This window comes from Coturnix japonica, chromosome 19 (assembly GCF_001577835.2).
Source record: "Coturnix japonica isolate 7356 chromosome 19, Coturnix japonica 2.1, whole genome shotgun sequence".
NCBI classification, from domain to species: domain Eukaryota; kingdom Metazoa; phylum Chordata; class Aves; order Galliformes; family Phasianidae; genus Coturnix; species Coturnix japonica.
This window is the reverse complement of record NC_029534.1, coordinates 3,756,744-3,769,245: the sequence shown is the minus strand read 5'-3', so window position 1 is coordinate 3,769,245 and position 12,502 is coordinate 3,756,744. Positions and strand designations below refer to the sequence as shown.

The 12,502-nt window shown below is 45.2% G+C and overlaps 1 protein-coding gene across 1 annotated transcript; it reads left to right on the top strand.

Annotated features, from left to right (window-relative positions):
- Positions 1–371: 371 nt before the first annotated feature.
- On the top strand, positions 372–10,408 carry GUSB (glucuronidase beta). The gene is made up of 12 exons (XM_015880480.1): positions 372–641; positions 1,944–2,132; positions 2,272–2,453; positions 2,931–3,073; positions 3,566–3,753; positions 4,202–4,354; positions 4,740–4,918; positions 5,497–5,643; positions 6,535–6,619; positions 8,115–8,291; positions 8,914–9,049; positions 10,187–10,408. The coding sequence occupies exons 1-12, from the start codon at positions 405–407 to the stop codon at positions 10,339–10,341; spliced, it is 1,971 nt and encodes a 656-aa protein (XP_015735966.1). The 5' UTR covers positions 372–404; the 3' UTR covers positions 10,342–10,408.
- Positions 10,409–12,502: the final 2,094 nt, after the last annotated feature.

The following is a 12,502-nucleotide window of genomic DNA, read 5'->3' as shown; positions in this document are numbered from 1 at the left end:
AAGTGATGTGGGGCTCTTTGCCACGCCTGATGCTCGCCAAAGTCTGCTGGGTCACCTGCTTCTATAGTTGTTTATGGGAGAAAAAGAAAGAAACAAAACAGGAAAAAAAAGCAACAACAATTAAATGAATGAATAAGTGAATAAAGAAAGGAATAAAACACAGCGGCTCTCATCCTCCTCCTTCCCACCTTCCCACCTTCCCACCTTCCCACCTTCCCACCTTCCCACCTTCCCACCTTCCCACCTTCCCACCTTCCCACCTTCCCACCTTCCCTCCACCTCCCACCCGCACGGCAGCAGCTCCCCATCCCTCCCGGCCCTATACAGCAGCAGTCCCGCCCCCTCCCCGGCCCTATATAGGGGCAGCCACGCCCCCCCCGGTCTGGTTGCTGCCCACAGCGAAGATGGCGGTGGCCGCGCCGTGTTGCTCGGTGGGGCGATGCCGCCTGCAGCTGCTGGTGTTGGTGGCAGCGGCTGCAGCCGGGCGGGCGGTGGCGGTGATGGGAGGGATGTTGTACCCACGGGAGAGCCCGTCCCGGGAGCTGAAGGAGCTCGGAGGAATTTGGAGCTTCCGTGCCGACTTCTCTCCGAGCCGGGACGCCGGTTTCGAGCAGCGCTGGTACCGGCAGCCGCTCCGGCAGGTAGAGCGGGGCTGGGTGGGATCTACCGGGAGCTGGGGAAGCGAAGTTCAGCTGCTCTTTCCTAAGTGCAGATAAGCAGGTTACAGTGTAACTTCGATCTGCTGTTTAAGTGAACCCCGGTTCCCTCTCCATGCGGTGATGGTGCATATCCTGTGCTGAAAGCTCCATCCTTCTCCTTTTAGCACTATAGACTGTTTTCTGGCCTAATTCTGGGAGGATGGGAGAGCTCTGGGATCCCAGAGGAGAGGGATCCCAGGCAGTGCCCCCAGATGGGGCTGAGAACTGAGTCTCCTTGGAGGACAATAGCAGGACACGGGGAAATGGTTTTAAGTTAAAAGAGGGAAGATTTAGGTTGGATATTAGGAGGAAGTTCTTTACTAGGAGAGTGGTGAGGCCCTGGAACAGGCTGCCCAGGGAGGTTGTGGATGGCCCGTCCTTGGAGTTGTTCAAGGCCAGGTTGGACGGGGCCCTGGGCAACCTGATCTAGTAAAGGTGTATGTTTGGTGGCCCTGCCAGGCAGGGGGTTGGAACTACATGATCCTTGAGGTCCCTTCCAACCCGGCTCATTCTGTGATGCAGTGAGATGCACACTGTGACCATCCTGGCCAAAGGTTTTATAGCACCAGGTGCTACAACATCAGCTTCGCCCCGAGTCCTTGTTTCCCTGTGAGGATTTCATGATGTCTGCTAAGGATTTTCTCTGCAGTGCCGTACATGTGAGCACTGAGTCAGCCCTGCACATGGAGCTCATGTTGGGGCCTTCCTGGTTCTGCTCTTCATGGAAAGGGGAAGCTCCAGCCCTGAGCTGCTGCAACATCACGAGTGCAGGAGGTGCTAAAAATGAATGGCTCGGTTGTGACACAGCATCCGGTTGCTTTTAAGGAGTGAGAAAGGCCACTCTGCCCATGTAAAGAGCTACAAACAGTGCTTCCTTGGGGTGCTGACCTGAAACACCCACAGCTTGTGCTGCTGTAACTCATGGCCTGGCACAACACATCACAGCGGTGAGCTGACACCTGGGCATTGCCCTCCTCCCCTTCCCACTGTGTGGTACCAAAGCTGTTCATGAAAGCATTTCAGGAGGTGAAAGGATAGCAGCAGCTTCGTCCTGTATGAACAGGGCTTGGTGGGAAGGTGATCTGTGTGGGGGGCTGGTTTCTAAGCAGGTTCTTCTAAGTATCTCCACTTGGAGAGGCTGTCAGTGGAAGGAGATACCTCCAGCGGCACGGGCTACATAACCTAACAGCAGAATTACTTCTTTTTAATGCTTTGCTCCTTCCCATTCTGTTCAATTCCTGCTAGACCGGTCCTGTTATCGACATGCCGGTGCCCGCCAGCTTCAATGACATCACTCAGGACCCCCACTTGGAGAACTACATCGGCTGGGTGTGGTATGAGAAGGAGGTGCAGCTTCCTCAGCGTTGGCTGCAGGACGACCTCAGCACCAGGGTGGTGCTCCGCTTTGGCAGTGCCCACTACTACTCCATGGTGGTACGTTTTACGGGTGGTTGTGTTTGTGTTTCCAACGTCGTGCCACACTAAAACCCCAACCACCCATTGCTGTGCTCCTTCCCTTCCTTACTGCTACAACTGCCCTGTCCCCGGGACTCACGGCTCTGTTCTGTTGCAGTGGGTGAATGGAGAGCAGGTTGTGGAGCACGAAGGTGGTCACCTCCCTTTTGAAGCAGATATAAGCAGGATTGTCCAGCGCAGCCCTGGGGTTCCCTGCCGCATCACTGTCGCGCTGAACAACACCCTGACGCCGCACACTCTGCCTCCGGGCTCAATTCAGTACATGAATGACAAAACAAGGTGAGCCATTAATGTGCTGCACTGTGAGGTTAAACCAGGGCTGAGAGAATGGGGATTTATCCAGCTGCTGTCTCATAGGACCCTCTGAGTAACATAGAAGAGCAGAGGTGGTGTTTTTCCTAAAATTCATTGGCCAAGCAGTGAGAAGCGTGATGAGGAATCTACACTGAACTATTGCATCTGTTTTATACGCAGGGAGCTGAGATTAAGTGATTTGCCAAGCTGAATCAATGGCAGATTGAGAAGCTTGAGTTCAGCTGGAAGTACGAGAGCCTGCTATCGTGAAGGATCAAACCCATTCAGTGCAGTAGATGTTTGTTAACTGGTAAAGCCCTTCGGCATAGCATCAGTAGCACTGCTGAAATACAGACCCATCCTGTTGTAAAGACTGTTTCACCAGCACGTTGCTAGCATCCTGCCTTCAGTTCTTGCGTAATGAAACATAATGCAGCCATTTCTCCTGTCTTGCTCACTCAGGTATCCCAAGAACTATTTTGTACAGAACACCAGGTTTGATTTCTTTAACTATGCTGGAATCCATCGCCCGGTTGTGCTTTACACCACACCTTCTGTCTACATAGATGATATCACTGTGACAACTACTTCATCAGAGAGCGTTGGTAGGTTCCGAGCAATTACAGCAGCTCCAAACTGAGATGACAAAGGCAATAGAACAAATAACCCGCAAAGGTCCAATTGCATTTGTTTTGTAGTGGCTTTCTTTTTAACCTCAGCTGGTCTAGTGCATGGCTCAGCAGCTGCTGATGAAACAAAATCAGAACCAATAAGCTAAAGGAAGCGCTTATAAGACTGTTATTAAACTGAGAGGACAATCAGGTGTTTCTAGAAGCAGAATCCCTCAGCAGAGACAGTCCTTTCTGCCAGTTAAAGCAGGATTATCTCTAAGTAACAGATATTCGTGATGTACAAATCTGCCTGCAAACTTCTGAACCTCAAGACAGGTCACGCTTGTTATAACTTGTACCTTTCTATTGTTGTTGCTGTTTTCCTATGCTATTTAATGCTGCTGTGTGTGAAAACCGTCCCATATGATGTTTGTATTTTGCCTTTCATGCCAGTCTCTGATTGTGTTTTGTTGTCCTTTGAACCAGCAATGGTGCAGTATCAGGTATCAGTAGTTGGCAGCGAACTCTATTCCTTGTCTCTGAGTTTACGTGACCAAGAGGGGAGAGTGGTTGCTACAGGTGATGGACCATCAGGAGAGTTAAAAGTGCCAAATCCAAACCTGTGGTGGCCTTATCTGATGCACGAGAGCCCTGGATACCGCTACTTCTTAGAGGTAACAGTGACATCTCTTCCTCTCTGCATGCATTTCTTCTCACTATATAACAGCATTACATATGGCCCATCTTTCTTATTTTTGCTTGCTCTCCCCTGGATCCTGTTCACAACTCTAGAATGACGTTGCTAATTATGCTGTAAGCAAATCGAGCTTTGGATGCTGAATGGGAAGGTTGGTTGTGAGAAGAGCAGGGCACACCTGGAGTGCATGCGTGTGCTCTCAGATGTTTGCCTCTCACATCTATGGCCTGATCTGCCTGTTGCAGAAGGACTGAGACAATACAAGGGAGGAGATGCTGTATAATGGAGGGTAGTCTCTGGGAAGCAGGCTGAGCTCCTCTTTCACATATATTGCCATGCAATGAGCTTTCTGCAGCATCCATAGACAGCCTGGAGGGCTCTGCCACCCCCAGCACCTCACACATCCCTTCCCTTTGGGAACCCAGGTGAAAGTGCAGGCGCAGGCCAATGGTGTGCAGCAGGAGGACACCTACACGCTGCCAGTCGGCATCCGCACCATTCACATCACCAGCACACAGTTCCTCATCAATGGAAAGCCCTTCTACTTCCACGGGGTCAACAAGCACGAGGACGCAGATGTAAGTGTGGACCTTACCTCACCGCGCTGCCACAGCCGGTATATTCCTATATTCCTCTATGGGAATAAATAGCGGTTTTTCACCTTTATAAGCAGGGAGGGCGCTGAGCTTTGAGCTTTGGATCTGCGAGGCTCAGCCTGGCCACGGGGCGGCTCCTCAGCCCCAGCAAACCTCCACACGTTCTCGTTCTGCTTTAGCCCCTCGCAGGGAGCGCTGTGGAGGAGCAATGCAGGCAGCTTGGTTACGGCTACTTAAACTATGCACCCATAAAAACACATAGAAAGGTCTGGTGTGCTGAGGCTGTAAAAGTTCAGTGCTGCCCAGCTGTGCTGTGAGAAGCCCTGCCCTGCAATGCAACACGGTTTGATTTGTTGTCCCCCTTCAGATTCGTGGCAAAGGCCTGGACTGGTCACTGATTGTGAAGGATTTCAACCTGTTGCGCTGGTTGGGGGCAAACTCCTTCCGCACCAGCCACTACCCCTATGCTGAGGAGATCATGGACCTGTGTGACACCTACGGCATCGTGGTGATCGACGAGTGCCCAGGAGTGGGGATTAAGATGCCGTAAGCAAAGCACAGAGCACCATTCCCCTTATGTCTCTCCCTCCCACAGCTTCCCCCTCCCGTCCTGAAGCTCGTGACACCCTGATAATGAAGGCACTTTGCTCTCTTTAGAAATCAGCCTGTCGCGTTTCAAAGCCTCCCCTGGTGCCACGTCTGCCCACTGAGGTTGGGCAACCAGAGGGCGTTCTGCCACATGGCTGTTGTGTCATCAGATCTGGCTCCATTAGTGAGCCCAAACCACGGCCCTGAACTGTGCAGCCTTTGGGGAAACAAGGCAGAAGCCACGTTCAGTTTCAATACTCATCAGTGCTTACTTACCACTGAGGCTCGAGTTAACATTCCATTTGTATGTAGAATCATAGAATCATTAAGATTAGAAAGGACCTCTAAGATCATCCAGTCCAACTACCTACCACCAATATTGCCCACTGCCCACATCACTCAGTGCCATATCTCCACTGTGCCACTGCAGCGCTGCTCTTTAGGAGAAGAAATTGTTCCTGATATCCAACCTGAACCTCCCTTGGCACAACTTACCTGTGATTTTATATCCTTACCTAATCTTGTTTCCTTTCCAGTGAGAGCTTTGGGAACAAATCACTACAGCATCATCTTGTTGTGATGGAGGAGCTGATCCGCAGGGATAAGAACAGGCCCTCAGTTGTGATGTGGTCAGTAGCCAATGAACCAGCATCAGAGCTGCCCCCAGCAGCTTACTACTTCAAGTAAGTGCTCGTACATAGAGTTGAGGCTTGAATCTGGGCAAGTGGTGCAGCTGTGCTTTAAGATGGCACAGAAAAGTAACTCTCAGATGCAAACTAAAAGTGTAGCTAATGAATATGTTGAACCAATGCTCAGAAACACATAAATGGTCTCACCTGTTGTTTCTGGGTCAGCAAACCTGTGCAAAACTGCCAGGAATCCATTTGGTCTGAGCATCTCTTCTTGAGATAAGAGTCAAACAAAAGCAGATCTGATGGGAACAGGTTACCTTGTTACTTAAGAAGCTGAATGCTAAATTCTCAGTCTGAGAATTACTGCAAAGGTATAAAATATTTGCTCTTTAATTCTGTAGACGAGGTTCTTCAATTAAGTATTAGTTATTTGACACCCTAATTCAAGGCTACTGCTTTGTGTCCCTACAGACCCTTTGATTTTATTCTGAAGAGATTTAAGCTTTGGATAGCCGAGAATAATCCTGCAGTGGGGGCAGCAAACTGTCACTGATAGCTGTAAGTGCATTCAGGGAGAACTGGGAATTTTCATTTCTCAAAATGATCCACCACCCTTCTGCAACGCTGGGGTAGCTACAGAACCTCACCCTCCCATTCTCTCACTTCCCTCGTTTTGGGTTTCCTTAATAGCAGCCTACCTGTGCCTACTGTAGCATAAGGATAAGGCAGTGTTTTTGGAGGAACGTTCCCAAAGCTGTAGCAGATACTCAATCAGGATTCTGCAGTATTTACTTACTTAAAAAGGCTCTGCCTATGAAATTAAAAGCAGCTCTAAAAATCTGAGGGAGCAGAAGGACAGGGAGCTTGGAAAAGTGAGCTTATTCTTGGCTGCATTGCTTTTCCATGCTGTTATTGAACTCTTGTTGTATTATCTACAAACAGGACACTGATAGCTCACACTAAAGCTCTGGATCCCTCCAGACCTGTAACGTTTGTGACTGATTCTAACTACGCTCTTGATCGTGGTGTAAGTTCACTTTGATTTCTATCTTTTTTTATAATTCTTATGTTAAATTTGTTCTCAGTTCCTTTCCCTTGCCAAATTTACTAAAGATATTTATGAAGAAGAGGTAGGAGAAAACTTACATTTTGGTTCCCAGCACAAAGCCCTTTATACTGTAGTGGTAGGCCAGCTAAAAAACCTGAAAAAGAACAGTTCTTGGTATTAAGTGGAGTATGTAGGATCAGCCCACTGGATTCTGTTAACATTGTGACACTTGGCTGTCCCAGTTATCTCATCTATTAATGCTCAGGCTTTCCATTTGCAATTAAACTAAAGCTTAAGCCCTTTAAAACCACTAACAGCCTTTATGGGAATCTAAAGAAGGAAACTGTCTTAAATTCCTTCTTTAAACTGCTCTTGTTAGACTTTGGCAGATGTCTGTTAATAGTGAATAGTCTAAAAGTGCTTCCAGCCCAAGTTCAGCTTCATACCTCAAGTCTTGTAGCTGTGTAATTAACCAAAAGGTAATTCTGCTGGCTGTCTGTGCCATAAGCAGGCCAGAGTATGAATCAAGGATCTGTAACACACACAAAAAATTTCAGTGGTAGTTTCCATGTCACTTTTAGCATTTAGTTCGTGTCACTACTGTACAATAAGCACTCCAAGCGAGTTTGTAGGTTAGCACATCCCTGATACCACCAGCCCGTCCTTGTAACAAATTATACTCTGTATTTCTTTGAAGCTGTCCTACAGTTGGTAGGAATGGACTTCTGTAACTCCCCACCCGAAACAAAACCCTGGTAACCTTAGTTTCAAAGGTAACCAGCAAGTATTTGCACTGGGATATTGCTGTTGCATCAGGCACAAACACACACACAGGCTTTTTCCAACCCTACCAGCAGATTCTGACCAGCTTGAAGGGACACAAGGAATATAAAACCAAATAATAGATCTCATACACTGCTGTGATATTAGAACTTCTTTTTTTATTACAAAACATGTTAAGAGAACATTGAACAAGTTACATACAACATCACTTCATCTTTAGTAGGCTTTGTGCCCTTTTATCATACCGTCCATGTGGTAGAAATGGCATATAACTTGCAGAATGCTTAGTATTGCACCATTGATGCACAAATTTAGTTGCTAGTCAAAAATAATTGACTACTAACTTGACCATCATATTCCAGTATTCAATAAGTATGTCTAAATGTACCAGCAAGTCAGAGACATCTTGGAAACACTAGAATTTCTAACAAACCTAAGGATCAAATAGGTTAATCTTACTTAACATTTTTACTGTAGCTTAAGACTGTAAGGAATTGCCAAATTAATACACCGTTACCTTGTAAAAACTGACATCTTTTATATCTCCTTCATGGGAAACACGTCATGTTGGGAGGGCCAGAACGATAGGAGAAAAGGCTGAATTCCATGGAATGAACCAAAACGAGGTTCATGAATGTTTGCATACATTGAGCTCTGTGACAAAACACTCCTACCTTGTTTTGTTTTGTAGGCTCCTTATGTGGATGTAATCTGTGTGAACAGCTACTTCTCCTGGTACCACGACTCAGGCCATCTGGAAGTTATTCCACTGCAACTTACAGCACAGTTTGAGAATTGGTATAAAACCTACCAGAAACCCATTATCCAGAGTGAATATGGAGCTGACTCGGTTCCTGGACTTCACAGTGTAAGTGTTAAACACACTGAAGCCATTCCCTGCTTAATTTTCCCCTAGGTATGCAGTTTCCAACAGCTCTGACTGCTGGTATAGCTGCACTCCATGTATAAAATATAAACAATAACACTTCTATGTTTGGGTTCTGAACTACAGCGTGTTTCCCTTTATAATTCATCATTTTGGCAATCAAGGGATAAGCGAACTGTCAGCTTAAACTTACAGCATTCAAACCTCTCAAAGAAGACTTAAATCTGAATCTGTACTTTGGCATTTGCAGAAAATGCCTAAGTGGAAGATGCAGCACTGGGGGGTGGACATTCATGTCACAGTACCATCCCATGTAAAAAGGGATGGCACTCCTATACCTGTTACGATAAAGCACCATTAATAAAGCAAACCCACAATCCCCGAGGTAAACTTGGCATTACATTTTGTTTCCTCTTGCAATTTCATTAATTGCTAATCTTCTGTAAATAGCCATCGTTAATGCAGTGGCAATGAAAAGATCAAACAATTGTAAAACTCGTTTTCAGGAAGCAGATCTCCAATAAATAGGAAACTAACACACAGAGCCTTTGCTGAGATTAACTGTCACCTTCATTCAAAGTCACCTCTTTTTTCCTGGCTGCAGGATCCACCTGCTATGTTCAGTGAGGAGTATCAGAAAGCTCTGCTGAAAGAATATCATTCTGTGTTTGACAAGAAGAGGAAAGAGTATGTGATTGGGGAACTCATCTGGAATTTTGCTGATTTCATGACTAACCAAGGTAAGCTTAGATTTACATTCTGAACAACTCTGCATTCTCCCTGCAAGTGTAAAATGGTTTATGACACATAAAAAGAACACTGTTGGAGAGTAGGACAAAGGGACCCTCTGCTTTTGGAGATGGAACACAGCTGGTTTCTGTGACAAAAGTCCAGTGTGACTAGAGCCAGAACATGGGACACTGCAGGAGGGCAGAACACAAGGGAAGCTTCTAAGCAGACACAGATTACATCTCTTGGTCTCTCTCAAGTCAGAGCTTCAGTTAGCTTTTAGGGAGTGGTCTCGCTTCATATTTCATCTGCTACTGCACTTAATAATGCATCATTATAAATAAACGTATTAACTTGGTGTAGAGATTTAGCAGCGAAGGGCCAGATACTATAGTGTTTGACAGTGGTCTATATGACACTTAACTCACTATTAATAGAAAGTAAGTGCATTTATGAAGTATGGGGCAGTACAGTGCAGCCACACAAATTAAACTATTATAACTCAGAAGGAGACCTAAAGAACCAATTACTCATATGCCACCTACAGCAAGTTAAGGTGGTGAACTGTCAGTGGCAATATCAGGCAGATAATCACCATTTAAAATAATTTGTAGAGCACCAACATAGGTATTCAAAAGGTAAGTTGTCACAGAGGAGCAGTCAGACAATGGAAAAAACATGGACAAACTTACATACACGGATGCAGTTCCAGTCTCTCTATGTTGCAGTCACTAATTTGAGTTTCCTATCAAGTCTAAAATAGGCAAAAAGGGTGTGGGCACCACTAAAGGATACAACAGCCAAGCAATTAGTAACTGACATCATCGTCAAGTTACAGGGTGGTATTAAGAGCAGAAGTAGCATCTGCTGTGAATGCAATACTGATAGAGTTAATAGACATACCTGAATTAACTGTCATCGACTTGTAAATACAATGAATTGCAGCTATATTGCTCTGTTTTATCAGTTATTCTTGCCACGATCACACAAATTACCTTTGCCAAACTCCCTGCTGTATCTGACGTGTAGAAGTAAGTGCACAGGTCGCTCCCACTTAACCTGATTTGGAACATACATTGAAACAATTCACAATAGGGGCCAGAAGAGCATTTTGTATAAAACCGCTTTATTTTATAACTTCTCTACAGGGATCACACGTGTTTTGGGGAACAAGAAAGGAATATTTACCCGCCAACGACAGCCCAAGTCAGCTGCGTTTGTTCTGAGAGAAAGATACTGGAAGATTGCAAATGAATCAAGCTGCCTTCCTCCTATAATAAAATCACATATCCTCTTTCTATAATGAAATGAAAAGACATTAACAGCTGGGTACTATGCTGAACTTTTTAATTAAATTTGTTTAAATAATATCTGTGCCCCACACGAGTCTTGCAAGTCTAATGCAATTTCTAGTCCACCTAACGTAGTTACTATGACACAAAGTAGATCAGAAACATTAGTTTTACTATGCTCAGCCATGCCCGTAGGCTTCCTGTTTCCAGGTAGTAAAACAAATGTTCAGAGTTTCAAGGAGCTAAGTTAGACATCCTGACTGAGGTATCTGTTTATAGCAAAAACAAAACATAAATTAAAAAAGATTACAATAGAAATCAATGTAATAGACTTCAAAAGTCCAAGCTAGTCTAAGCGAGCATCAATTCCCTCAAATGCAAATGAGGTTTTCCAGTTACGCTTCCCTAACTGTTACCACTCAGCTCACAGCACATCGTCCATGTAGCACTGACTATGTAATTTCTCTTGTTTAAACCTGGATAGAACACATGCAACTGACTGAGGAGTTCTGAGAGTTAACAGCAGCTCAGGAAGCGTGTGAACTGCTTGTTCTATGAGGATACCCAACATACTCCAATACAGTATGGAACGCATACCGCAGCAGCAAGGTGGAATATGTTGGATAGGTAGGTACCACATCAACTGAACTTTGTTTAGAGCTATTTAATCACAGTACCAGAACTGCCACAATTAGATGCAGCTTCACCTTGCAGCATGGAAGAGCTTCCTTCACGTGAAATTTCTATTATGTCCTATAGGAATATTACTCTAGAGGGCAAATTAAATCTTAAGCCTTTTTGATAGGGGCCTGAAGCATTCTGGGGTAGAATTATGTGTAAGTTAATGTGCACATACTACTTTAGACAGTAATGTATATTAACTTCCCTTCTAGGCTGCACACCAGTCTTAGAGGACTCTAAGGCCAGATTTTAGGCTATAGTAAGTAGTGCCTGTACTCACAGAAGAGCCCAGAATCTACCAGCTTCTGCAGGGTCGCAGGGAGCAGCAGCACCCACAGAAGTAGGAGCTGCCCACTGAATTTTGGGACAATGTCCTGGTTTTGTTACTCCGGTTCACTGATACTGTGTGAACCTGCTGCTATACCTGCTTTTTCTATAACTGGTCTTTCTGTTAGAACCTCAAGAAAGAATTTGCTCTTTTGTGGTGGCCAAATGTCACATCTAAAGAATGAGAATATTAGAGACCAGCGCCACTTTCCATTGCCAGGTGCAGAACAAGCACATACAAGTTTACTGCAGAGTTCAAAACATTTTTACATGAACTTCTAGGGAAAAAAGAAACAACACACTATACCAGCATTCATCATGGTTACACCTGTGTTAGGTTTACAGACCTTCTCATTAACTAAAAACCCAGAATAGAAAAGTTTATCATTATTAGAAAGACACTTGCTCAGATGTGACCTGATACAAGTGTGAATAGTGTACTCAAGCCCACTACCAGCGTTTAAAATCAGTTTCAGCTTCTTACCCTCTAGATGATTCTTTACAAGCCATTCTCCTCCCTATTTCAAGACGGTATGACATACCAACATGCCACATCGAAATACAGATCAAGATTTGACACTGATAATGCATTATAAACCAGGGCTGAGATAGCTACAATAAAACACAGGACTTGTGGTTTCAGAAGAGAATGCTATCCTTCCATTCAGTCCAACGAAACATATGCAAAGTTTAATATCCACACGTATGGAAAGCGCACACTTCAGACTTTCAGTTCCTGCTTGTTCTCAACAGCTCAGTGCAATTGTAAACTCAACCCACCTACCCAGCCCTTCCTCCCAAAGCTCCCATTCTTGCTCCCCACCATCCCTGTCCCCCCAGATCCACAAAAATGAACAGCAGTTTCCAGATACTCCGTCATTCTGTCAGAGTGGAGTTCAAACATACCTGAAGAACCGAGGAAAGAAGGAACTGATTAACACACTTCACGTTTTTTTGCATGTTACTGAAAGAACTGTAAACAGTAAAGCCTCAGCTCAATGCTGCTCAACCATTATACACTCATGTGCACACAACATCCAGCAAGACGCAATGAAGCCGCAGAAGTTTGATACAAGAGTGTTCTCTGAGGACCCAAGTGCTTTCACCCTTGTACTGCTAGCATACAATTGCTTTGACAGAGATCACAACTTGGTACATCAGGAG

Excerpts from the sequence above, each read along its gene's own strand:
- GUSB (XM_015880480.1), top strand. The coding sequence starts at position 405 with ATGGCGGTGGCCGCGCCGTGTTGCTCGGTGGGGCGATGCCGCCTGCAG. Across the intron at positions 3,074-3,565 it reads TACTTCATCAGAGAGCGTTG|CAATGGTGCAGTATCAGGTA; the intron begins GTAGGTTCCGAG and ends CCTTTGAACCAG. Across the intron at positions 5,644-6,534 it reads CCAGCAGCTTACTACTTCAA|GACACTGATAGCTCACACTA; the intron begins GTAAGTGCTCGT and ends ATCTACAAACAG.